The sequence below is a fragment of the Aythya ferina genome (assembly GCF_964211825.1).
Source record: "Aythya ferina genome assembly, chromosome: 5".
Lineage (NCBI taxonomy): Eukaryota > Metazoa > Chordata > Aves > Anseriformes > Anatidae > Aythya > Aythya ferina.
The window spans coordinates 19,991,516-20,017,622 of NC_140301.1; the positions used below are offsets into that span (position 1 = coordinate 19,991,516).

At 38.1% G+C, this 26,107-nt stretch overlaps 1 protein-coding gene across 6 annotated transcripts; it reads left to right on the forward strand.

Moving 5' to 3' along the window:
• Positions 1-303: 303 nt before the first annotated feature.
• Positions 304-26,107, forward strand: SNX6 (sorting nexin 6). Of its 6 annotated transcripts, XM_084521157.1 has the most exons (15): positions 371-407; positions 557-607; positions 5,655-5,759; positions 6,589-6,699; positions 8,233-8,354; positions 9,365-9,503; positions 10,346-10,469; positions 11,666-11,761; positions 13,034-13,139; positions 14,457-14,532; positions 15,181-15,220; positions 16,316-16,402; positions 17,320-17,479; positions 18,547-18,632; positions 24,190-26,107. In XM_084521157.1, the coding sequence occupies exons 6-15, from the start codon at positions 9,445-9,447 to the stop codon at positions 24,241-24,243; spliced, it is 888 nt and encodes a 295-aa protein (XP_084377283.1). In that variant the 5' UTR covers positions 371-407; positions 557-607; positions 5,655-5,759; positions 6,589-6,699; positions 8,233-8,354; positions 9,365-9,444; the 3' UTR covers positions 24,244-26,107. The 6 variants fall into 6 exon arrangements, with proteins under 6 accessions (XP_084377279.1, XP_084377280.1, XP_084377281.1 ...); XM_084521153.1 differs by lacking the exon at positions 9,365-9,503 and having other exon boundaries at positions 304-407; positions 560-607; positions 18,547-18,683; positions 24,163-26,107; XM_084521154.1 differs by lacking the exon at positions 9,365-9,503 and having other exon boundaries at positions 321-407.

Consider the following 26,107-nt stretch of genomic DNA (forward strand, 5'->3'; position numbering starts at 1 on the left):
CCTGACCCATTAGTGCTTGTGTAAACGTCTTTTTGGCTGTGTGGCAGCGTTGGCTCAGATGGAAACCAGTTCACTGTCTGTGGGATTAATCTGCAGCGGGACCGATTCCCTCACCTCCCTGCACGCCCCTGGCGGTGCTGATACCCACACCCGCCACCACCTCTCCCCCTCCCCTCGCAGCCCAGCGCCACGGGGCTGCCTCACGCCCCGTCCCCTCAGGCGGGGAGGCTGCGACCCGCCCGCTCCCTCGCGAGAGGCGCCGCCGCCGCCGCCGCCGCCGCCACAGCCCCGCCCCGCCCCGCCCCGCCCTGCGCGCCGCAGCCCCGCCCCGCCGCTGGGCTGCGGGCGGCCTGGCGGGGGGAGAGCGGGCGCGGAGCGGCGCGGCGCGGAGCCGGGCAGCCATGATGGTGGGGGTCCGGGCGGCCCGCGGCCGGGGCGGGGCGGGCGGGCAGGGAGAGGGAGGGGGAGGGCGCGGCCGGTCGCTAACCTGTGCGCTTTGTCTCCCCCCTCCTCTCCCCTCACGCCCGCCCGCCGCGTCCCCCCGGCCGGCCGCCAGCAGGAAGGCTCGGACGACGGCCCGGATTTCCTCTCGGAGGAGGACCGAGGGGTGAGTGGAGCCCGGCGGCGCTCGGGGGGGACAGGGCCGGGCAGGGCAGGGCCGGGGCAGGGCGCTCGGCTCCTCGCTGCGGGGGGCTGCGGGCGGCCCCCCCCCTTGCACGGCTCCGGCCGGCGGCGGGGCGCTGGGTGCCCCCCGGAGCCGTGGGGCCGCCTCCGGCGGGGGGCCGGGGCCTAGGAGGCGGCCCCGGGTGCGCTCGGTAGGCCCCGGAGGTGCCCCGGAGGTAACAATGGGACGGGTGCGCCGCGGGCATGCGCTGCCCGGGGAGCGCCGCGGGGAGAAGTTGGGGGGACGGGGCCGGGGCTGGGGGCTGCCCGGCCCTGCCCGGCCTGCACGGCGCTTCAGCGGCTGCATCCATCCGTCTGTCCGGCTGCGCCTTCCCGTCTCACCGAGCAGCAGGTCAGGCAGGGAGCGGAGCTCATCCAGAGCCAAGGCAGCGAGCTGTCGGTGTGGCGTGAGGGGCTCGGCACAGCCGGGCACGGAGGGCACGGCCTGGCCTTGCGGCTGCTGGGAGATGCCATAGCCACAGCTGTGTCCTGCTACAGATACAGGATCTGCAAAACACGGTGTTGCCATGCTCGGTGTCCAGTGTAACGTGAAGTACAAAGAGATTTTTGGCTGTGTGCATGTGGTAGGATTTTGTGCGTTTTCCGTTCCAGTTCCTCGAACCAGGGCTGAAGAACACCAGCGGAGTTGTATTTTGCATGTCCTGTCCCTATTACATAGGAACAGACACTAAAACACACGGTTCAGTGGTTTTTACCTGACCACGTAGGAGGAATACAAGAATGCAGGTCTGATACTGTGTGAAGCTTTGCTGTTTGCTTTTTAATTTTCTCTCTAAGGCCACAAGTAGTCAGAGCTCACAATGTAATTTTAAAGCCTTCAGAAATCTCTTAACAGTCTTGTTTGTGCTGCTGGACAACTTGCATCATCTCAGTTGGCCAAATGCACTCCTCTGTCTTTCTTTTTTTCTTCCCCTTGCTTCCACTTGTATCCAGCACTGAGGAAATAAACACTATCCTTCTCCTTTTCCTAATTTTGCTTTTAGGTTTCGTATTTTCCGTTGTTTTTTGCCACCCTACTGCTGCGTAAATCCCTGGCGTTAAAATACAGTCCATCATCTGCACGATTTTGATTGTGACACAGAAAGCCTAATCAGAAGCAACACTGGCAGCCTGTTCATGAATGGGTTCTCTGTGCTATTATCTTCAAAACCTTAACTTCTTTTTTCTTGGTAGCAGTAGTATAAACAAACAGCTTTACTCAGATTGTTTCCCTTGTTCTGATTTGTCACCTTCTTTCACTTGTGATTAAAAAGTGGATAGGTGAAGCCTTTATTTGAAAGTGCGTATGGCAATTTCTGGTTTAGAGTAATTCATACTTAGTTTTGAAAATCAGTACTCTTTTCTTTGGAGTTTGGAGATCGTTATGACAACCGCAGTCGTAGCTCTTAGAATCGTGTTGGTCAGCTGCAGTTGTGTTAAGTCCCATGTGGGGATGATGGGATGAAAAGAGGGCTGGAAATAATGCTGATGCCACATAAAATGGGAATTCTCCAACAATTGCTTTATACCATATGGAATCTTTTCCGGAGGATTGTAAAGCAGAGGACTGAGAATCATCTTGGAGGAAGTAGCAGTGGGTGGTCTGTAGAAGGAACCTATTATGAGTAGTCTGCATAAAATGAACTTGCAGGAATTGCTTTTCTGAATCTCACTTAGGAAGATACTATTGAGTCCCCTTAGAGTAACTCAGTTCCTGTTTTTGTGCGTGTGTGTGATCTCTAATGTAAGCAATGAGTGCTTTAAAAGGTGGTATAGTATTGCCCTGCTAGTACTGTCTTGTATATTTTGTGTCTATATATACTTCAGCTGACTTGGCTAATGGTCCCGTGTGCTCATTTAGGGGAAGTGCGCTATCCCTTAGAACAGGTCTGCTAGAAACTTGATGCTGTGCTGAGGCTTGGTATTCTTTTGTTGCGAAAGTGTTGTTTGTTTTCCTTGCTCTGAGTATTTAAATGCCTGTAAAGAACCTGTTGAAAAAACGGGTCCTTCTTCTCTAACTCTTTTGAAAGAGTTTAGAGTATAGCAGTTACTGCTGTTAAAGGATGACATTGCCTAGGAATGTAAGGTTTGCTTGTTCCCCTTGTCTCTTCCAGCTTCCTTTCATTATCATTTGAAGTACGTTTGGCCCTTGAACAAGGGTCGAGGTGCTAAATCCTCTCCATTTGCATTGTGTTTTCTTTTAGTACTGTAACATCAATTAGTCCTGTTTTGGCTTCTGGCATTTTTTTTAAGACCCTTTGAATAAAAAAGGGCCTCTGCTAGTATAGCTTAGGAAACTATAAAGCAGCTAAATTAACTTAGCTTTTGTTTTGCAAGTTATTCAGCATAAGTGTAGAGCATGTATGTAAGCATAAAGTTACTGTGCAATTTTATGCCTATTAGATTAGGGTGGGTGGTGGAGCCAAGAGGCAGAGGGATTTATCCCATCTCTGTTTTTTCCGGAGTTTAAAGTAGTTTCATTTCAGTTTTTGTCCAAGTCAGACTTTGGAAAGTTTTGTAGTGTGTTATGTTTTCATTTTCTGTTCTTTGTGACTAGAAAACCATGCACTGCTGCCAGTTTCCTTTTGAAGCAGTGAAGAGATCGCTTAAGTTTGTTGTGTGATGATGCTGTTTGTGAATTTAATTCCCAGTAATACAATGTGAGCCATTGTGTCATATGAATAAATTTATGGTCCTTCAACTTTCTGGTTGTCTTTGACACCTTTCATTGAATGCTTCATTACCATTGCAGATGAAGATGTTCCCCGTTGGCAGTCAAGCTACGTAGCATAATTTAACATACGATTAAACTCTTCAGGATTGTTACAAGTGTAACTTGGTATAAATCAAACAAGTAGTCCTTTACAGTTGTGTGTCTTGAGTGAAGTTGTCGGGGTTCCTGTTGCTCTTCCTTTTCTCAGTACAGATAAGCATTTTGCTTCTGAGGTTGTAAAGGGTGTGTATGGCCCCGGAGGGTGTGATGCACTAGATGCTGGGTAAGTACCAGTGACAAATCTGAACAGTGGTTTTTCTGAATCTTAAGGTTTCTAATTGTACGGCTTTTTAAAAAAAAGGAAAACAAAGTATGTTAGTAAAATCGTTAAGATCTGTGAAAGACTACCAAAAAAAAAAAGTCTGGATAATTCAGATTATTTGCCGAGAGCTTTCTGCTGTGCTCGTTGATGTGTTCTGGGGGACTGGAGAAGAACGAGCAGTACCTCAAACAATGTAACCACTAAAAACTTTTTTCCAGGCTGGAAAAATGTGGTGTCATGACATAACGCTGACACTGGTATGTCAGATTATATTTTTCTTTCCTAAATTAGATGTTAAGCACGTTGGAAACTCAGTAGGAGCTGGGACATTCTGCTTTGGCAAAGTGATCTGCAGCGGATCGTTGCATGTTATTATCACGTCTTTGTGTGAGGCAGTGACCCACTTGGAGGAAACAAAACACCCCCAAAATACTACTATTCGTGTAGTAGCTGTTGAACGTTATTGTAGCCTAGCATAATGCTCCAGGCTGTATGATTTGGTTTAGCTTAATACAGTAATTGTAAGCTCGAGCAGCCTGGTCTCTGCCGCATAAGCAGTGGAGTTGCTGGTGTCTTAAGTGTAACAAGAAAAGTAAACAGTGGGTGCTGACCACTAAAATTTAAGATCAGGGTTAAGATAACTAGCGGAAAACAAGATGTGGCAGTTGATGCTTCTCTCCTAGTGCCGTTTCAGTGCTTTTCAGTGTTCCTTTCAGAATCTGCTCATGCGTAGCCTTTGTGCTGTATGTTGCTGATGCTCAGTGTGTTTTTGGACTTGAGTGCAGACTTCAGAAATGCATTCCTGAAAAATCTTGCAGGAAAAAGTCAGATCTCTGTATGGCAAAGCACTTTTATACAGTACAATGTGTTATTTCTAGAAATAAATGCAACATCAAAGACAACAAAATGCTTCAGTAAAAAGTGACTCTCACAAGCATGACAAATGAAACAACTTCTGACAGTGTGACTGTAGAAGATTAGTTAGCCTCAGTACTTGTAAAAGTATTCTGAATGTAGTTTGATCGTGATTATGAGATGGTCATGGAACAAATTGTTCTAGAACAGCAAGGGTGAGGGGAAGTGAACTTCTCCTTGAGGTCTAGGTGAGGTTAGTTTCACTGGGTAGTGGTGAAGCCTTTGGTCCAGCTACTGCCAAACACAGACACATAATTGCAGTGCTCAGATAATCTGATTGTTCTGTATTTGATCATCGTCTCATTTTCTTTTTGATTTGATTTGCATTAGACTGATAGTTAAGACTTCACATGCGATATGGAAGAAAAAATGTATGTTGCTAGCACTGTTGCCATTTCTCATGCTGTTTTTGAAGGGATTGGCATCGTGTTTTTTCAGAAAAAATGTTTCAAAGGAAACTTATCTCTGTAGTTCAGAGAGTTATTATTATTATTTTTTTTAGCATTTTCAGTCTATTATAGGAAATCTTAAGAATAGTGTAAGACAATGCAAGTAATCTAGGTCCCTAACAGATCTTGCTTTGAAATACAGGACCACTTTTCTTCTCAAAAACACCTTGACATCTATCAGTCACTTTTAAATTACCTTACATGCTGCAGGTTGTTGGTTGAGTGTAGGTATGTGGAAGAATGGGGATGGAGTAGAGAAGAGAAACGTATAGAACTGGCTGCTATCTGTAAATGTACTTTGTTTGACCATCTCAATTGCTAACAAGTCAACAATACAGAGAAATGAGGCTGGTGCACATATAGGGAATGCAATAAGGGATATCATTTGTATGATCATGTGTGCCATAAGGAGTACTAATAGATCCCCTCCCACCCCCCAAAATATTATTTTATTTTATTTTGTAATTTATCTTTAGTCATTTAAGAATGTTCATTGTTGCAGGAAAGATCAGGGTTTTTCTCAAGGGAAGTATAATGCGATTAACTTTTTTTTTTTTTTAATTTGAGCTAAATCGATTTTTTCTTTGTTTAGCTTAGAGCAATAAATGTAGATCTCCAGACTGATGCTGCTCTGCAAGTGGATATCTCAGATGCACTCAGTGAGAGGGATAAAGTGAAATTCACTGTCCACACAAAGGTAAAAGACTGCGTTTGTGCACTGACTGTTTTCTTAATTATAGAAAAGAAAGTTTGCTTAGGTTGTATTTTTGAAGCAAGTGTAATATATATATTTCAGAGGAAATGAGAAAATAGCACTGTCTCATGTTTAAGAGACTGTGGAGCTGCAGTGCTCAACAAAATGCATGTATTCAATGACAAAAAATTGAGCTTTAAAAAGAGCCTAGGAAAGTGTTCTTTTTTTGTGCCAATGTGATATCATGTGACTCCTAGGCTTATTAATTAGTCTGTTTGCAGGTAGAATTTTTAATACACCTCAATAATCTTTAGTGTGTTTTTTACTAGGCTAGCCATCGTTTCAGTCTAAAAATACATTTCATAACAAATTATATTCAAGAATCACTTTTAGTTACTGTTTATATCTGGCTTCTTTTTGTAAATTTAATGGTTTATTGATTGCAGAATCACAGAATGGTTGAGGTGAAAGAATTGCTGGAGATCGTTTAGTCCCATGTCCTCCCTCCATTTCTACCATAAAACCGGGGTGAATGTGAGCAGGTTGTTCAGGGTTTTTGCCCAGTTGGGTTTTGAATATCTGCAAGGGTGGAGACTGCACAGCCCCCCTAGGCAACCCATACCAATTTATCGATGCACTAATTGAGATGAGGGTAATTATTGCTTTATAAACTTTTTTTTTGACCAAATCCATATCTGGATGCTTGGATTTTTTTTTTTTTTAACAGGGTTATACTTTGATATTCCTCCAAGGCTCTTTTCATATACTAATGAAAAACACTGACTTTTGTTTTTGTTTTTCTAAATTGTAGTTCTTCCTTTTCCCTTTCCAGAGTTCCTTACCAAATTTCAAACAAAATGAATTTTCTGTTGTCCGGCAACATGAAGAGTTTATTTGGCTTCATGATTCCTTTGTCGAGAACGAAGACTATGCTGGCTATATCGTAAGTATTACAGTTCTTTGATGTCTGTGGAAAACAGGGCGTGTAAAAAGCACTCCTGGCTTTTAAGTCCAGTGGAAATGGCAGCTGTTCATTCCTTCTAAAGGGAGATCTAATGCTTTACTGTCATTTTACACAGTTATACAAAGTTAATGTTTGAGGAAAGTCACTGTAGTTGTTATACTTCTTGCCTTTTAGTGCTAAGGAGTGAGTGCTTTAATCAGTATCCAGCGTATTTTTAGTCCGCAGTGTTGAAGTGTGGTGGATAGGTGAACTGTATAACTTGGTGGTATTTTTTTGTTCTTTTTTTCTCTATCAAATTAAGCCAATGTTTAACTTAGTTACAGGTTTCATGCAGCCTTTGTTTTAGCTGGAATGGCATGGAATGGCAGAGGGTAGTAACTGAGCTCTAGTAATTAGGCTTTTTCAGTTTGGAAGATCAGAATCATAAATCAGTTGGGGGGGGGGAAGAAAGCAAATACTATCTGTAACTACAGAAAACCTTAATGCATAACTTAGCATTTTGTGGTTTATTTCAGGCATTCAGGGAAGAGGTGTCCCAAAAATAGTCACCTTATGACTATTAAAAATGGGTGCTACTGTTCATACTTTAATTACAAATAGGAATACTTGTCATTTTGGTACGAAAGCTTTGTGTTTGGGTGAGGGGATCTGCTGATTCAGTAGGTAAATGTGTTAAATTTCTAATTGACTCCATTTGATGGATACATTATGATGAATATTACCTGTGATGTGTCATACCATTCTTGAGCTAGTCTTTTTTAGTAAGAAGAGCTATTTGGAGTGACTAGACCTTTGGAGTGGTAGTAACTAGCTTCAGACACTTGACTGAGTAGATTCTGGCTTTTATTTTTTTTTGTAATGCATTAATGTAATGGGCAAATATCAGTGAACTTAAATTTTATTTGTTCTGTTTGTCTTTGTTCATAGCATTTCAGGATTAGTTTGACAACAGTCTTTTCTCTTTCAGTGTTAATATACTACATTACAATATTAGCCTAGAGACTTGTTTATTGTGTGCTTTGGTATTTCAGCAGATATATCTGTAATGTCAGCAGTGCTGCAAGAAAGAACTGGTGCCTTCAAACAACATAGAATGTGGGTTTTTTGGTTTAGTATTTTGGGGCATTATAAATGGATGGTTTGAAAGGAATTGTTGAATTCTTTCTTTAAACGAGAAACAATCTATACCAAATAAGTGAAACCACCATTTTATAATCAATTCTGGTTTAAATTTGTAATTCCTTGTATTGGTAAAGCTAGGTAAGGTTTGATTTCTGTTGTAATTAACCTACTGAAGACATTTAGTTAGTTCTTTAGTAATCTTCAAAAACATCTGGCCAAAATTGTCGTAGTAATGCTGGATGTCTAACTCATTCAGGACAGAATTTACCCATAAATACCATAATGAATGACAACGTATGAAAAAGCTGCAGGCAAATTTCAGTTTTTTTACTGAATGGATGCTGTTTGACTGAGAAGTTGAGCAATTAAAAATTTTTGATTCAATTCCAGATTCCGCCAGCACCACCCAGGCCTGACTTTGATGCCTCAAGGGAGAAATTGCAGAAACTTGGAGAAGGGGAAGGATCAATGACTAAAGAAGAATTCACCAAGATGAAACAGGAACTGGAGGCGTATGTAGACTTGATTACTACTTTTTTTTTTTTTTTTAAATCAAATTTTAATGCTGTTTTGTTATCCTGTATTTCTGATTTCACTGCAAAAGTTCTCTGAGATAAAGGCTTGAGAATCAAGTTGCTACATAACCAGCATTATCTTAGTGATCATGATCAGAGCCATTAGGAAAATTGTAGAAATAATTGCTTAGAAATTATAAAAAAAAAAAATAAAAAAAAATTCATGGACAATCTTAGGAAAAGGAGGAAAATCAGCTTGTTCTTGAGAATTTTTTATAAGGGAAAAAAACCTAGTTAGGTCCTTTTCCTTACAGAACACTTGCCAAGGGAGGAGGTAGCCTCAGTCTATATATTTTTTTTTTTCCTTGGTGTTCCCAGTTTTATAAGCACAATGAAAATTTAAGGTTTATAAATCTAGTGAATGAACTAGGGATTTTTGCATGTGGTTGGTATTGTAAGCATAGATGCCATCCTTCTGTTCTGCAAGAATATGGAGATTACTAGAAAATATTTTTTTTTTTTCCTGAGACTTCTGGGTTTTTGCCCAGGGAGAACATATCTCCTGAAAATAGTATCTTTCCATACTACAGATTTAGTATGTGTTGAAACATTCGCAACAAGTCTTTTCCATACCAAGTTACACAGCGAAGTTTCTCCTGGCTCCATCCACTTTCCTTGTCATGTGCTCACTTCTTTGATCTTTTTCCTGTCATTGGTTTCATTTTTTAAGTGTATATTTACACTGCTTCTAGACTGCTTCTGTCAAGAGCTCTGAATTGGCAAGAAAAGTACATAGAACTCTTAGTAATGCTGCTTTCTCTCCAAATTCTGGCTGCTGTGAGCAAGTATCTTAAAGCTCTGTATTAGTGTTACATGCAACATAATTTATTGCAGAGTAGATATACACTTCATATGCAGAGAACTGGAAATAAGCAAAACACTATAGATTTTAAAGAATCTGTGGTTTTCCAGCGGCCCTGATCATGATTCTCTTGTGGTCTGGTTAGGGGTTGGATAACACAGAAAACTTTGGGTTTCTTCTACTGCCACCTCCATCCTCTGCATCCTCCTTTTTTGTCTTCACTGAATGACTACTACTCTCACTGAGATCAAACATCTCCCAACACTGGCCCTGCTGGTTTGCTGGTATGTAAATCTTAACCTCTTGGACATAGCGGAAGCAGAAGTGTTGATTATCATTTCAACTTTGACCTCAGAATGGGGAAAAAAGCCTCTTCCTCGTTTCTAGAGAGGTTACAGCTTATTCTTTGAATTTGCAGAGCAAAACGTTCTAGCAAACTTGTATTGATAAGAATGCCTTCCTCTTAATTAAATCACAAATGAATAATTGCGTTAAAGTTGAGTCAGTTCACTTGGGCAACTGTGCAATTTTCATGGTAAAATGTGATTATTTTTTTTGGTTGTACCTACCAAACACAATTTCACTTTTAGAGCCACTATGAAGCATAACATCTGTGTAAGCTTCAGCCAAAAAAGGCTCAGTGCTTTAACGTGGAGTAAGAGGCAGCTATTTAAAGAGCTAACAAAATGATATGAGCATTTAAGTAAGGAAGGAGGGTGCAAACAGGCAAGGGGATGGAGATGGGGAGGAAAGAAATTGCACGTCAGTTAGTGTTGTTTGTGTCTCAATTTCCTGACTTTTGTGGATGCAGGGAAAGGACACCTGAATGAGGTTACACTTACAGCAAACCAGTCAGTGTTAGCTAGTCTTAAAAATTTGATTGTATTTGTTAAGTCTTCTTTAAAAGTATCTGTAATATGTTAAGGCTTCAAATCTCCCCCCGCCCCCCAGTATTAACGTTGTGCTATTTGTTCATGTATACATAAAATATCAATGATAACCTCAACTATGTGAGCTTAAAATTTTGTATGCTTACTGAGGATCTCTTTAAGCTTCTCAGTAGGCTTTTCTCAGACTTTATTGCTTCAAGTGAAATTCTTATGTCTGTCTTGTTTCTTGTTTTCAGTGAATATTTGGCAATATTCAAGAAGACAGTTGCAATGCATGAAGTATTTTTGTGTCGTGTGGCAGCACATCCTATTTTGAGGAAGGATTTAAATTTCCATGTCTTCTTGGAATACAATCAGGATGTGAGTATTGAAAACTGAATTGCTGGAAGAGAAATTAAGATGGACTTCTGTGGTAGCACGGAAAATTGATTAAGAGGGCTTTACCTCCTGGAGCAAATTGCATCAGTTACTTCATACCAGACATATTTGTATTTTAAAAGTTAGAAATTAATTTAGGTCTGGCGAGTTCATTCTGCTGCCACCTGGGGAACCAAATGCTCCGTGTACTCTAGCCTCAGCATCAAAAGTATTAATGGAAATCAAATATGTTTTGGATTAAAAAGATTAGCTTTTGATAGAGATTTCATTTGGTGTTGTCCCCTCCTTGGCTGGAACTTGGAGTGTGGAGTGAGGGTGGGGGAGTTGAAGCAACAAAGATAGAACACAGATTTTTCAGGATTTGGAACCGTGGTTTAAATTTTGTTGCTCACAAAACCAGGGTGAATTTGTCATGAAATTTTATGATAAAGTTTTTTTTTTTTTTTTAATGTAGGTGACATTTCAATTGTTTTTTGTTTTTTTTTTCTCCTAGATGCTTAGCTACTGTGGCTATTGAAATACTAAGTGCTCATGTTCTACAAATGCAGTAAAGGCAGAAAAATTGCAGAAATAAGCATTGAATCTTGAAGTAGAAAGCACTGATTCAATTGAGTGCATGCTTATTTTCACAATATATTACAGAGGATCCTTGTTGCTTGATGTAGATATGCCAGCTCTAATTTCCTAAAGCAGGCAGACTCAGATGGACAGGAAGTGTGTGAGCAGACTGAAACCAATGTTATCCTTAGTCTAGTAAGGGATCTAAGGCTTCTGCACTTTCTGAAAGTTAAAGATCTGTGATTCTACACTTAAAAGAGCAAAGCCTAGTAATTATTAAGTTAACTCATAAGCTATACTATGCATGATAAATACTGTATTATTGATAACTCAAAGGTAAACGTCATGTGTTTAATATTATCCATATCTGTTCGATTAATGCTGATTTTTTTTTTTCTGGAAGAGTATTTTATGTATAAGGACAGTCTAGTAAATGAGAGTAGTATGATCTGGGTTGCATGGTCCTCTGTCCCCATTGATGTAGGGTTTGACTAAGCAGAGAGCAGGAAAACTGGTTTAGGAGTAGCAGGTTTTGGTATGTCAATCTATATTTACAAGAAGAAAAAGGTTCTGTTGCCTCCAGGAAATGAACTAACATGATATATGAATTTGTTTTTCAGTTGAGTGTTCGTGGGAAAAATAAGAAAGAGAAACTTGAAGACTTCTTTAAAAATATGGTTAAATCAGCAGATGGTGTCATTGTTTCAGGAGTAAAGGTGATTGAAGCTTAACCTATCAAGATTTAAAAAAAAAAAAAAAGTATTAATGTTGTTCTTTTTTTCAATTGAGCTGGAATTTTACATAGCTACAATAAAGACTTTTTAGCCATGTCTTTCAAAAATTAGAGGCAGAGCATGGGAAGGGACCTGTGCCTCTGAATGCAAGATCTCTGAGAACTATCTAATTGCTTTTGTGAAAGGGGACTTCCAATATACTTTCCTTTCCCCTATTTTACAGAATTAAGTGTTGGGTTTTTTTCCACCTATAGGTAATTGATTATCTTTTTGTTTTGGTCTGTCTTTTTTTTATGGCAAGCAGGTGTGATGATAGCTACTCAGAATTGTCCCTGCCTTGTAACATTCTTCTACCTTTTCAAAACTATGCACAGCAGAGGTGATACTATGATTTCCCTCAGAGAAGACTCAAGAAGATAGCTGAAATGATGAAAATTCATTTTTATTTCAACTTTTCCTAAAGTTGAAAGAATGGTTTTATAACAAACAAATTCTGCAGAAGCTGATGATGATCTTTCTTTCTAGTGATTACTTTCCATTTGCAAGCAAGTTAGCGGAGCTAAAATTCCTAGTTGTAAAATCTTGAATTTCAGCTGTGCTGGACAGTGGGTATAAGAAAAAAACATAGGTTAAATGTGACTCAGAGAAAAATACAGAATTCAAAATAACCAGCAGCTACTATTCAAAAAGTTCAAAATTGTTCAAAGCCTGTGTTGTAGCCTGTTATGTGTTTTTGAGCATCTGTTCTGTTTTTGTTTTAATTTAAGTAAATGTAAACCAAATACCTTAAATGGCAATGCAATGACTATTTACACTTACATATATTTACCAACTTGAAAGACATCCGTCATCAAGATCAGTGTTCCTGAGCTATAAGTTCGTATGGCTGCAACCATACCATTTGCACAACTGGGTATCTTTCTGCCTTTTTCTAGGTTGGTGTCTTATATTAAGCACTTGACATTTATCCTATTTTTCTATCAACAAAGTGATAGTAGAGAACTTATTTTCTTCGTTTCAGGTTTAGTTACTTAGACCTTTAAAATGCTTGCTACAAATTCATAATAAAACTTTAGAACAGGATAAAATAAGTGGAAAATAAGAGGAAATTGATTTACATAAGTGGTGATTTAGACAATAAAAATAGATTTCATTTCCTGTCACAGCAATATGTGCAAATCTTCTCTGTATAAATTACACTACACAGAGTGAGTGAAATCTGAGGATTTTGAGCTTGTCCTTGTTTTTCTGCAGGATGTGGATGATTTCTTTGAACATGAAAGAACATTCCTTGTAGAATACCACAACCGAGTCAAAGATGCCTCTGCCAAATCTGATAAAATGACAAGATCCCACAAAAGTGAGTTCTCCTTCCAGAAGGAAAAGACTACTAGCTAAAGTGCACAGAAATGACTTGTGAGGAGCAGTAGTTTTTAGTTTTCTTTTTACATGCAAAAAGTGATCAATTTTCTCCAAGTGTAGTTTTCAGGTAGTGAAACGAAGTTTAATCTCATTTTCAAGGTTTAGCCTTTGCTGTAATAGACTGGATGGAATACGAACAGTGTGCTGCAACATTGAAGATATCCTCAGTCTTCATGCTGTCCCTTTGAAGAGAAACAAAACTTTATGTAGGCATATGTATTTTTTGAAGTCTGATTCTTCTTAGTTGTTAATGTTATATTCCCCACTTTATATTTTATTTGTGATTTTAATCCTAATGAAGTTAGTCTTTATTAGATGAGCTAGCATTCATCAGGGTGCAAATTCTTACATACTATGTGTTGCATTGACTTGCTGAGCAGCATACTCATGTTTGGGCTGTTAGTTTTAGACCAGGAGGTCCAGTTTCCATTTTTTTTCAGCCTTCTAGAATGGAGACTGGAATGTGTATTCAGTAGTGTGGTTTGCAGGACACCTCCTGTTGCTGAGGTGAGATTCTTCACTTCGCTATTGATTCCTCTTCCTGAGATGAATGCAAGCTAATGGTCATTTCTTGAAGCTCTAGGTAGTGCTCTCAATTGCAGAGAAAATCGAAACCTTTGGTTTAGGAATAATATATATACATACACTTAAATCCTATAAGTTTACTGGCAATTTTTATTAAACTGAGAAGTGAGACAAATGGTACCTTTTGAAAATCTGGCTAGAAGATTAGAGCTATAACCTCAGAAGCTCATTTTGAAAATGGGCAATCGGTAGGTTATGAATAACTTGCTTGTGATCTGCAGAGAGCTGCAGTGCTTATGGAGTTACTGACTTCCTATTTCCAGCAGAAAATGTATTTTATGTTTAAATATGAGAAGTAGATGTGGAGGTTAATGACTACCTAATACCATTCTTCACTGTAACCAACTGCACTAATTCCCTTGGGATGTATGGAGTAATGAATTATTGGACTGATGATGACACACTCAATCTGTTAAAACAAGGTTGTCTTACTTAATAATGAGAATTCCTTCTGATGGCACTTTGATACAATATAACTGGTTGTAACTTCCAGTTGAAGCTTGAAGTTGTCATTCATAATATATGTTCTATATGGAATTTCATTTCTGTTTTTGTATCAAAGCATGTTCCTTTTAGAAAAACGCCCACTCTGGAAGAAATAAAGGAACTAACTTTCCAGAAAGGAGAGGTATTCAATGGTAAAAACAAGTGCTTCCTTTTTTTTCTCTAGATGTTGCAGATGACTATAATAGAATTGGTTCTTCATTATATGCATTAGGAACACAGGATTCCACAGATATATGCAAGTAAGATTTTGTTAATAACTTATGGGGGGGGCTTTCCAAGTAGCAGTCTTCATGGTGATCTGCTGAAGTTGGTAGCACACTTGCTATGAGAACAGAATTTATTGTGGTTGTATCCCATTAAGAGATTTTTCCTTAGCATTCAAGGTAATGTCTGTCTTCTCTCAACATGAAATTACTTGATCGTAATTCAGTCTGCTGTTATGCTGAACCCCTTGTTTTGCTTCCTCTGATGCAGATGTGCAACGCTGTTCAGCCTCCTTGCATCTCAAGTAGGGCATGGGGTGTTTACTGTTTGGAGAAAAGCACATTCAGATTTGAGTGAAGGACACTTGATAATAGCATAAGACTGGTAACCAGTGTGGTGGTATTTGGAGTTTAACTTAAAGCATAAAGAATCCTTGAGGAGCAGTTCGGTGATTCTTTAGAAAAATCCGTTATGCTTTGCCTCTTATCTTTTAAGAAGTTGTACAATTCCCAAACGTATGAAGTACTACAATTTAAAAACCTTATTTTCTCTGGTTTCTGTAAATTACAATTATAAGCAGCACCTTTACAGCTTTTATTGCCATACGCAAACTATATTTTGAGTTACAGAAAATTGATTAGACTGTTAATTTTGTTATAATACCAACTGTTTCCTTCCTGCAGGTTTTTCCTGAAGGTGTCGGAGTTATTTGACAAAACAAGGGTATGTATTTTGAAATCTTTGCATATATGTTCTTTGTGTGTGTGTTTGAAGTGCCAGGATGCTTTGTGTCACTTAAACATGAGCATGTGGATGTTTTAGGGATGGTGCTACATGGAATATTTAAGAAACGTGTACTAGGGAGTGAAAAAATGTAAGATTTCAGTCATCTGTTTTGTAAAATGATTGATCCTTATGAGTATTCAGTCTACTAAACTTTTCTTGTCAGTCTTTCTGTCTTCTGTGTAATAAGCTACTAAAGCTGCTGTATATCTTAAATGCTTAGACTACCTTCCATACTTGAAATTGGTTATCACAGAACTTGTTAAGGGAAAAAGAAATTTAATCCTTAATCCAAAAAAATGGAGGACATGTTGCTTTTTTCTGAAGCCAAGACCTGTTTCTGTAGAGGCATGCCACATACTAGGAAACCTTTTGAGTGGAGCGTGTGCATTTCCTAAACAGTTGTATCCACGTAAATGGGTACTTTAAAGAAAATGAAATTTGTGAAATTACTTGCTTTGACCTCAAATGTTGCCTTTAGAATTTGTTTTAAAATTAAGATACTTAAAGTGCACCTACAGACTCTGTTTCTGAATTCATAGAAATTTATTTTAGATACGAGCAAGTAATCTTATTGGGAAGTAGTATTTTGAACCATTTAATGCAGTGTAGTTACACAGCTATTCTGCAAGGGTACTTTAAATGTTTTCCTTCGATCTCAAAAATTACACCACTTCTTGTGGAACTCTTTATACTACAGAAACTGTTTCCCTGCTGTTTCTCTAGTATATTATATATATGTGTATATATGTATGTATACTAGAAGTTGGAAAGAAAGTTTTGTTTAAAATAGCCAGTTGTCACCTACTACTCGCATAGTAGGTTATTGCTTATATTTTAATACAAAAGACTAATTCTGATTCTTGTGATGCACATTTAAGTATTCCATCACAAATGCATGATCTTAGCTTTTGAGAAAGACTTGAAAAATCTATCATGCACTATTGTGTATTTTATATTGTATTTACATCATACAAATGAATGCCTGATGTCTAGATGTTTTTAAATTGATGCTTTTACTTACTGTTTTTCCAGAAAATAGAGGCCCGGGTATCTGCTGATGAAGATCTTAAACTTTCTGATCTTCTGAAATATTACTTAAGGGAATCTCAAGCTGCTAAGGTGAATTTGTTGCGTGTTCAATGAAGTAGTGTTTCTTTTTTTTTTTTTAAATAAAAAAAAAAAAAAGGGAAACAAAATTGCCTTGAGAAATACACAGTATGTTTTGTTTTTTTTAAAGTGGGTATGTTATAAATACTACCACCTCCAACCTTCTATTTGTACCTCAACTGTAAAAATTGGATTTTAACTGCATTGCTGTTCCATATATACAGTAATTTGGGATTGTGATCCACTTATCAAAGCTAAATTGTACAGTATAATTAAAAACAGTGGAGGAGCATTTGATGAATTTTTCAAGTTGCTTGTAGACTGCAAGCAGTCCTACTCTTTTTTTTTTTTTTTTGTAATATTAAAAAATGGATATTCTGGATGCTCTGCAAGTGCTGATGCAAAAACATGTGGGCCAGATTTGATATTCTGTACCTACTGAGACTCATTCTTAGTGTTGCTTGATACAAGATGATTAAGTAATATGACAGACTAAGGAAATGCCTGTATTTAAATCACAGCGATAACTGTTGCACAAAAAAAAAGAATACTGCTGCCTCTTAGGCCCTGTGTGTATTTCTAATCCATAATCTAAATATAGTTTGTTTCTAATCTCAGAAGCTGTGAAATTTCCAATGATTGCCTCTTAGACTTTTTGCAGTATCATCTAAGCCATCTGGTGCTAGCTTCTGTCAGATAAGATGCAGACCAAACAACATTAAATTGCACGCCTGATCCAGTATGGATGTTTTTGTGATTTGCAAAATGAAGTGAATGAAAATTATCTAGTTATAACTGAAATGCAGGAAGAAAGACTAAAATTTATCTGATTTTTTTTTCCCTTGGTATATGCTAATAAAATCCTAGGGTAGATTCTTGTAAACTTTATACATCCTTCATTTATACATCCTCTTTTTTTTTTTTTATAGGATCTCCTATATAGAAGATCTAGGTCACTAGTGGATTATGAAAATGCTAACAAGGCATTGGATAAAGCAAGAGCAAAAAATAAAGATGTGTTGCAAGCTGAAACTACTCAACAGATATGCTGTCAGAAATTTGAGAAAATATCTGAATCTGCAAAACAAGGTATTTGGGTGGTGTTTGATCCTATGTTACTACTTGAAAATTAACAGATTTTAAGATGCTGTTACTGCGAAGAATTTTTTGTTCTGTGTTCCCTAAGCAAAGTATTATCTCTTAATCAGTACTTATTTTGGAAAGTTCAAATGGTATTTTCATTTGGCTCTGATAGTTACATTAGTCAATAATATCAGTGTCATAATTGCTTGGCAGAGCAAAGTTTAGGTACAGATTATTTTTTACCTATCTCTTATATGCATAGAATAGTACATGAAAGGATAATTGCTAGCAGTAATGGCAAACCTGACTTTTTTTTTTTTTTTTTCAAGTACTGTTGAAATTGCCATTTTGGTTTTATGCATTCTTCTGTGAAGGCAGCAGTTGGTGGCAGCAATGATACTAGAAAAGGGAGTGATTGTGGAGAACAGAGTTACAGTAACTTTAGAGAAAATCAATATTATTTACATGTTGCCTCTTTCCTGGAAACTTACTTTATTTTTGTCTAAGACTGTTGTGAATAAGTAGTCATCTGACTCATTTGGGGCAGATTTGTACAATGTTTAAACACCATGCTCTTCCGACTTTATAAGTTAAGAATTGTTTGTTCATGTAAATTTGGCTAATGATTCCTTTAGATAAGACAGTGGAGGATGTGTGAACCCATCAGCCACAAAGTTACATGCATAAAGCATACTTGTTTCTTTTGTTCTTCATGCTAGTTTTTGTCAGGCATCTTCTGTAGAGACTTTAACATATCAGCTTTCAAAGAATAGTGCACATAGAACACAAGAATGAAATGTTTAAAACAATCCACATTGCAGTCTTTTCAAAACAAGCTTGGTGTCAACAAAAAGTTAGCTAGACATGGAGAACTGCAATGATGGTTTGCTTCCTTATTATAAGGATGTAGCAGTATCTTTGAGTCTGGGATTTGCTGAGATTAAACTTGATTTTTTTTTTTTCCTGTTGCGCTCTCTCTTACTCTTTCCCTATTCCATTTTGAAGGAAAATCAGTTAACAGTTAAGGGCACTAGCATTAATACTGTTAATGAATCCATTTTTATTTTATACAGAACTGATAGACTTTAAGACAAGAAGAGTTGCAGCATTCAGAAAAAATTTAGTGGAACTAGCAGAACTGGAATTAAAGCATGCTAAGGTAACTGTGATCCCTTTTGGCCTTTATTTCAAATGGTTTTATATAATATTTGCTTGAATAACCAAAACAGCTGCGTGAGTTTTGTGTGATGCATGTTCTGCATCCAAGAAAGGGGAGTTTGGTAAGCATTCTCCAGGAAGGTGAACTTTCTACAACTTTCTTTAATATTTAAAGAATGAGTATAGGTGAAATAGCTCTAGGGGACTGGTGTGCTTTGAGGTGCCTTTGGAAAATTCATCTTCTGGAAGACAGTTTTGGCTGCAGTTTTATGGTTCTCTGGGTCTTTGATATTTATTGCTGCAGTTTGAATACCTGCCTCTTTTTAAAACCTCATTTCATCATTTACAGTGAGATAGGAAGTGGTTTCTCCTGTTGTCCAGATGCTGAAGGCTTGATGTATACAGACAGATATTAAGAATGAGATCACACAGAAGGCCTGTCAGAAGTTAGGGATTAAAGGCAGATCAGTTCTGTATGTGTGCTTTTTGAGTGTACTTTTTTGAATTTAAACAACGCTAGCAAAAGGGAAATGATGTAGATAGCCTTTATAGAAATAAGGGGTGTGTACTGTCCTTAAATTTCACAGTGTATTTGATTCTTTTAATCAATATGAAATTATTTTTTAATTAAATTGGACTAGCTGCTCTGATTTGCTACACAAGTATAACTGCTTTACTTTAGTCCAATAGCAGAAAACATCTTTCTTTAAAAAGTCAACTCTTTGTTCATTTTCATTTTTCATTTACCTGAAAATGTCCTAAACACCAAGATTTGAATCACCTCAGAATATAGGTGTTAAATGGAGTAGTTAAGAGATTTGTAATGTTGGTGAGTTAACTTGTTCGCATCTTTTGGGCAGCTTTACGCTCTTTTCAGTAGTATTGATGGTGTCATTCTTCATTTTGCCAAACCCATTGATTGTAATACTAACATACTGTGAAAAGCTTTTTGGGACTCGGTGGGATTTTTTTCCCCTAATCTGTGTAGGTTCAGTTTGATGGGATATTTTCCTGGCAAATTAATCAGTAAAGTTGGAGTGCTCAATTCCTTTTTCAGATGAGCAGTGCTTGCTTTAATCAGAAATTTGGCAATTTTCCCCCTCATTCTTAGAACTTCTTGTAAAAACTTTATTGACTCTTCCAGATCTGTTGTATCTGACTTCTTGCTGAATTTCTTGCTTGCCTTGGAGTAAAATGCTTGCAAAATGTCTGTTTTCTAAATTACTGTCAAAGAATCATTTGTATTAGCTCTTTGCAAATCAAAATCTTGTAGTGATGTTCTCTTGAATTTTACTAACTAATAACTGGAAAGGGTGGGGGAATGTCATTTATTTCTGTAGCTTTCAACTTACTTGATACGTGCTTCTTGAAGTCCTCAATTTACCTGGAAGGGCTTGAAACTTTTGAGCAAGTTCTTCATTTGTCACCAGTCTGTGTTTAGGACATGTACCTTCAGATAGTATGTCTCACCTTGTCTTAATAAATTTACTAACAAGATGAGGCTGTAAGAAGCTTTGAACTCTAGCCCTCTTTTTAAAATTTTCTTGTTTGTTGAACCTCTTTTACCTATTTTATCATGGAGCACTGAGATTTGCTAAACAGTCTTGAATATTTAAATATTTTCAGTTGAAGGGGAGACAAATGATGACTGTTCTTGGAATGTTAATAAACATTATGACTTGTTTGAGCAAAAGGATATCTTGTTTCTCATTAGGTTTGAAAGTTCTGTTTTTTTCAAAGCCTATGTCTTGTGTTTATTCAACACGTGCAACCACTGATGGATTAGTTTGGTTGCTATGCTTTTATTTTTATAGATTCTCAGTTGTATTACTACAGAATTTACAAGTACAATAGATCTTTTTCCTGTCTTGTATAATGGCAGATTGTCTTACGCATTTGAGGATAGCCTTATGGATAGCTTTCCAATTAGTCTGTACAGGGTATTGAAGAACTGAATTGTTTGGCTGAGACTGTCTTTCTGAGGTACCTCCATAAAATGAAGAAAGAAGATATGAAAAGACCTGGATTTTTTTTTTCTGATAGCATAGTCCCCTGATGTATGAAGAACAAAGTCAGGGGAATATGGGAATATAAAGGTTTTTCCTTGTGCTGGAGAAGATTTTTTTTTTTTTTTTTGTACTTGTTACAATGCAAAATAAATAGTCCTGGTTTTGAGTGGGCTAAGCTGGGATATTAATAGACACCTAATTCTTCTTGCAGTGGAGCCAAAAGAGGGCTGGTAGAAACAAAAAGAAAGCTACTTTTTCCTGCAGGCAGTAAGTTCATCAGGTCAGACCAGAAGATCCCCTTTAAGTTTCTGGACAGAGTAGAGTGCTTTGCCTCATGCTGCAGCAGTCCTTGTCTTCGTGCTTTTGTGGCTTTTGAAGGCAGGTGAAGGGTTAGGCGCTCCAAACTAGGAAGCAGGCTTGGCAAGGGGATCTGGAGCACAGCACTTCCAGGCTTGGCAATGTGTGCTGTTGTTCAAGTCTGTGTGCTCTTTCCAGCAAAAAGCTAATGCTGGGGAAGAAAAGAGGGTGGAGAGGGCTGGGAGCAACAGATAGCAAAAGTGAGCAGCAGTGTATAGTTCTTTTAATGTGTGTTTGTTTTTTTTTTTTTTTTCTGGAATGAGTATCTCTGGACTAGATGTCATGCAAATGCTTCTGGCTCTGAATCATTCTAGCTGTATAGCTTCTAGACCTGGAGTTGCCTGGCATAGAAAGCACAGAGGTGAAACGTGCTCACCTGAGAGGTTGTCTGCTGAGACAAAAGGTGAAACCTGCTCAACCTGAGATGTTGTCTTCTGCGAGGAATTCAGCCACACTGAACACAGCTGCATAACTTACTGTTACAAGTTTTGCTCAAAGTTGAAATAAAACACAAATCCTAAAACACAGCTGTGCTAAAAGAAGAGTGATCCAAGTGTTAAGAGAAGGCTTTGAAAGTTGGTTCCCATTTCCTGAGCTATATTGAGCTGTGTGGCTATATAAACCTGGAGGGTGATGAAGTCAGACCTCTAGCAGATCAAGGGCACTGTATGCACCAATATGAAGTATACCAGCTGTGCCCAGTTTTTACTACTACTGAAATACTTGTTAAAATCTGCTACTATGCTCTTAGGCTCTCCTGGTTGCAGTTTAGTCCTTTCGGGAAAGCTAAAAATCAGACTGTTGAGGATTGCTTTAAGTTGATGCAAGTGCACAGGCTACTGTCAAGATGGATGATGACAACTCTGGTCCTCTAGCTCATCTTGGCACTAATATGTGTGCAGCTGTGTAGTAAGATGGAGCTAAAATATGCTTTTTTAAAGCTTTATTCTCTGTCTTGTTTTCACAGCGTTCCTTGTGTCAAAACACACAGTTTTAGCTGGGAGGGTCTAGGAATAAAGGGGAGTTTCCTTCTTTTCAGCAGAATGGACTCTAGATTCACTTAAAATAGCTGTCAAATTGAAACTTTAGATTGGGTTGGTCTCTGGCGTATGGTAAGTGGACTACTGTTTCTTTATCTGCAGCCAGTCTTTGTGATTGTCTCTCTAGGTAGGGTCTGTTTTCTAGTTTGCTGGTTATGTTACAGCATAAATTATAGTTGTATTTTGTTTGCAGATCAGAATTTTTAGTATTGGAATAAGGAAATGTTGAATGCAAAAATAACTTCTCTTGTGTTAATTTTTTTATGATTAGTAATTGATATGTACTGTGATTTTAGGCTAGCTCTGTTTATGACTTAAGGCATCAGTAGCTTACATGAAGCCTTATGCATTCAAGCATGTTGTGCAAAAGCTGCATTTAAACCTATTCTCTATTTTAACCATTGAATTTTGAGGTGTTCTTGAGTTGGGCTTCATGTTTAAGAAGGAAGGATTGACAGTCTGAAACTTGGTGGAACTGTGGAAGTTATAGTCATACACTCACAGCATTTAGAGCCTTGGCTACGCTTCGTGTTATGACGCATGAGTTTTAACTAAGCCACCTCCCTAAGAGAAAAAAAAAAAAAAGACATCTTTTTCCACAAATACTGGTATATACAGTCCTGCCTCTGGACTCTGGTGAGAAAAGAATTTGTTGCCATACTAACAACAGATGTCTGTTTGGAATCGACAGAAGGGAATAATCTAAACACAAAGCTAAGGGATTTGGTTAAATGCTTGCAAAGTAGTTTTTTCTTCCTGATTCTGTCACTACAGCCTACCAGTAACAGTAATTCCTAGAGCTCAGGAGTCTGAGTTGGCAATAAATGCTTTCCCAAGTTTGAAATTACAGGACTTGCTTGAGCTGTGCTGGTGCAAGTCAAGTCTGTCAAATGTTGCAGCCAGAAGGAGGAATAGCTCACAGCCTCTACTGGCCTTGATTTATTATAATTTAAATAAGCTTCTTCTGAACTTTGCAAATTTAATGAAAATGAATGATGTGTCTATTTGTAAAATGTCAGTAGACTGGCTGACTGAAACAGTGCTACAGAATGGCCTGCAAACTGCAGATATTTCCTGCTACTACTGAACTGTAAAGGGATGGGCGAAAGATGACTAGTCAGACCTTCATTGTAGGCAGCAGGCGTGCAGTCCACAGACATTCTTCAGGCTGAAGAAATACTTCATTCCTATCATGACTTCATTACTAGCTAATAATCAATGGTTACAATAATAGAGACCTTGGATTTATGAGTTCTTCTATACACGACGACGGGCCATCAAGTCCCTGTGCATCTCCTGTATATTGAGCTTGTTCATATCCCAGAACTGCAGGCCTAGTAAGGTAGCTTGTGACTGTCCTCTGCCAGTGTAGACATAAAAGGATAAAAAACTGTTGAAGCCTTAACTGAAATAGTTGTCTTCTGAATAAGACTTAAAATGGGTCAATAGACATAAACGGGAATCTTCTGTTTTAATGTAGTTAATTATTTAATCTGGATTGTAGAAACCTTAACAGGGGATAGAGCTCTGATTTCTGACCTTTTTAGGGTGAGGGACAAGCGTCCTTTTGCATATCTACTACAGGTCACTTGGAATGCTTTCAACTGAAAAAGTAAGAGTGACAAATTGTTCAGTAGCTGTGTGGACATAAGTCAGTCTGTGGAAAGGCTGCTTTCCACAAACACGGCCTATCCTTGAACAGAGCTTGGAGCTTAAATGGCTGCTCTAGTGAGAAGATGCTGCGTGCTGAGCACTGGTTAACACTTCTTGATGCATTTGAAGAATGCTGAATTCATGAGAGCTTCTGTTTCGGGAATAATAATGCAGTGACAGAATAATAGTGATAGTATTTTTCTAAAAAAAAAAAAAAAAAGCACAACGTTTAGATCTTTTGCAAGAAATTTGTGAAGTTTCTTTTGTAAGAAACTTGTGAAGTACGTGGAAAGGGTAGCAAATGCTTATTTTTGAGTCTCAAGTTCTATGTAACAATGTTCTTATAATCAAAATATGATCTGACATGAATGTCTTTACATACACTTAATACCTATCTGCTCTCCATTAATGATGAGTGTCATTGCTGTTTAAAAAAACATATGTTTGCCATAAGCTTAAAAAGAAAATAAAGAAATGTATTTTTTTCTTATTTTTGCAGGGTAACTTACAGCTGCTGCAGAGCTGCCTGGCAGTGTTAAATGGTGACACATAAGCTACGCTCCGTCCTCCCACTAACAAGGGCTGCCCTCCTCTGGATTTTGTTTTCATGACTTTAAATAGGCATTTACAGTTCCCTGGAGAAATCATTTGACCAAGTGCACATAAGCAAGCTCCTCCTTTCAAAAGAGTTAAAACAGACACCTGAAAGTAGCTCCAGACTATATGAAGCAACAGCATACTTGTTATTCATACATACTCATGTTTATTTAATCATTATATGCTTTCATTGTTCAGAAACCAAATGCTCTGTTTTTGTGAAGCTAGCCAATATGTTCATGTTATGAATACTATGATACAGCTGCCAATCTTATTTACCTTTGTAAGTAATTTCTGAAGTTCACCATTTGAAGTACATTGTTCAAATGGCTTAAATATTACCATTAGATATTTGAATATTGTTACTATAATGCATTGTATACACTGTCTTAGTTTTTTTTCCATGTACTGATATCAAGAAATTTAATCATTTTTTTTTCAATTGTGAACATTTCTTAGAAGTTTTGGAGAACTTTGTGTAACCTTTATAACTATGATTTAAAAGGAAAAGCAAATACATTAGTATGTTTGCCTTAACTTGTAGACTAATCCAATTATTGTAAAATAAACCATGAAATCAATGATTTTTCTAAAATTATGCAGACACTGTATCATCTATAAGCTTAATATTTTCTAGTAAATCAGATTAGACTTCTCTCTATTCATCCTGTAAAACCATTGAGTAAGTACTAGATTGGTCTGACACTTAAGTACTCACCTGGTGCAATTTTTCACTTGCATTCTCAGGTTTATCTGTTTGCCTGTTTGTCTGTGACTTTCCTATCCATTGTACTTATGTCTTTTTTTTTTTTTTTTTTGAGTTTGTTGGCTAACTGCATTTTCTTCGGCAGAAATGCTTTTTAAGGGAACTTGCTGTTTTCTTTCCGGAAGGGGGACATAAAGTAGCAGGAGCACATTCAGCAAGTGCATAAATTATTAAGGAAAGGTAATACAGCCCCACTTTGATACAGATAAGAAGCTTCACTTCAGAAAATACAAAGTGGAGGTATAGCCAATGGAGGAATGCCTGAAAAGGATCTCAATCTATTAACTGGACTTAGAGCTCTGAACACTTTATGTTGCTTGAATCCTTGGTCTCTCATTTGTTGTATTGCTTTCTCTCACTTGAACCATGAGTCTCTTCCACGAGCTGCTGTTCTTCTGTATAATTCCAGGATGTCATGAAATTAGGCTTTACTTGATGAGTTGTTCTTTGCAGGGGGATTGCTGCTTTATAAGAGTTTGCAGACCTTCAGTGGAGCAGCAGAGTTCTGGTGAACAGGATTTCATGTTTGGAGATGCAGATCAATGTAAGCTGATGTCTCTGTAATTACAGCCTCTCCTGTACTGCAGCACAGAGGTTTGTTAGCTTTGTGGGGCGTCTTTTTGTTTTTGTGTTTCTTTTCCAAGTAGGGTGAATTGCACAGTGTAGTATACTTCTCCTACAGCCTTGCACACGGAACATTTCTAAGGCAGAGAAGTTTTTGGCTTCACATGCTGCTTGCATTGTGCATTGGGTTGCGTACGCATAGCCTCAGACTTTGAGTTACCAGTGCCCAGTGGCTATTAGCAACTCATGTCGTGTATATAATGTTTTCTATCAATGGCTACTACGATACTACTGTGCTGTTCATCTTCCAACTATTAAAGGTATAATTCCTAAGGAACTCATCTATAAATAACAGACTACAAGGGACAAAGACTAAAATGTACATACCGTTAACAACCCTGTAAATATTTTAAGGAGGATCGTGGGAACGGTTTTTAGATTAGTCCTCGTTGTTCCGTGTTACTAGCTCATTAAACCTTTTTCAAGCCTC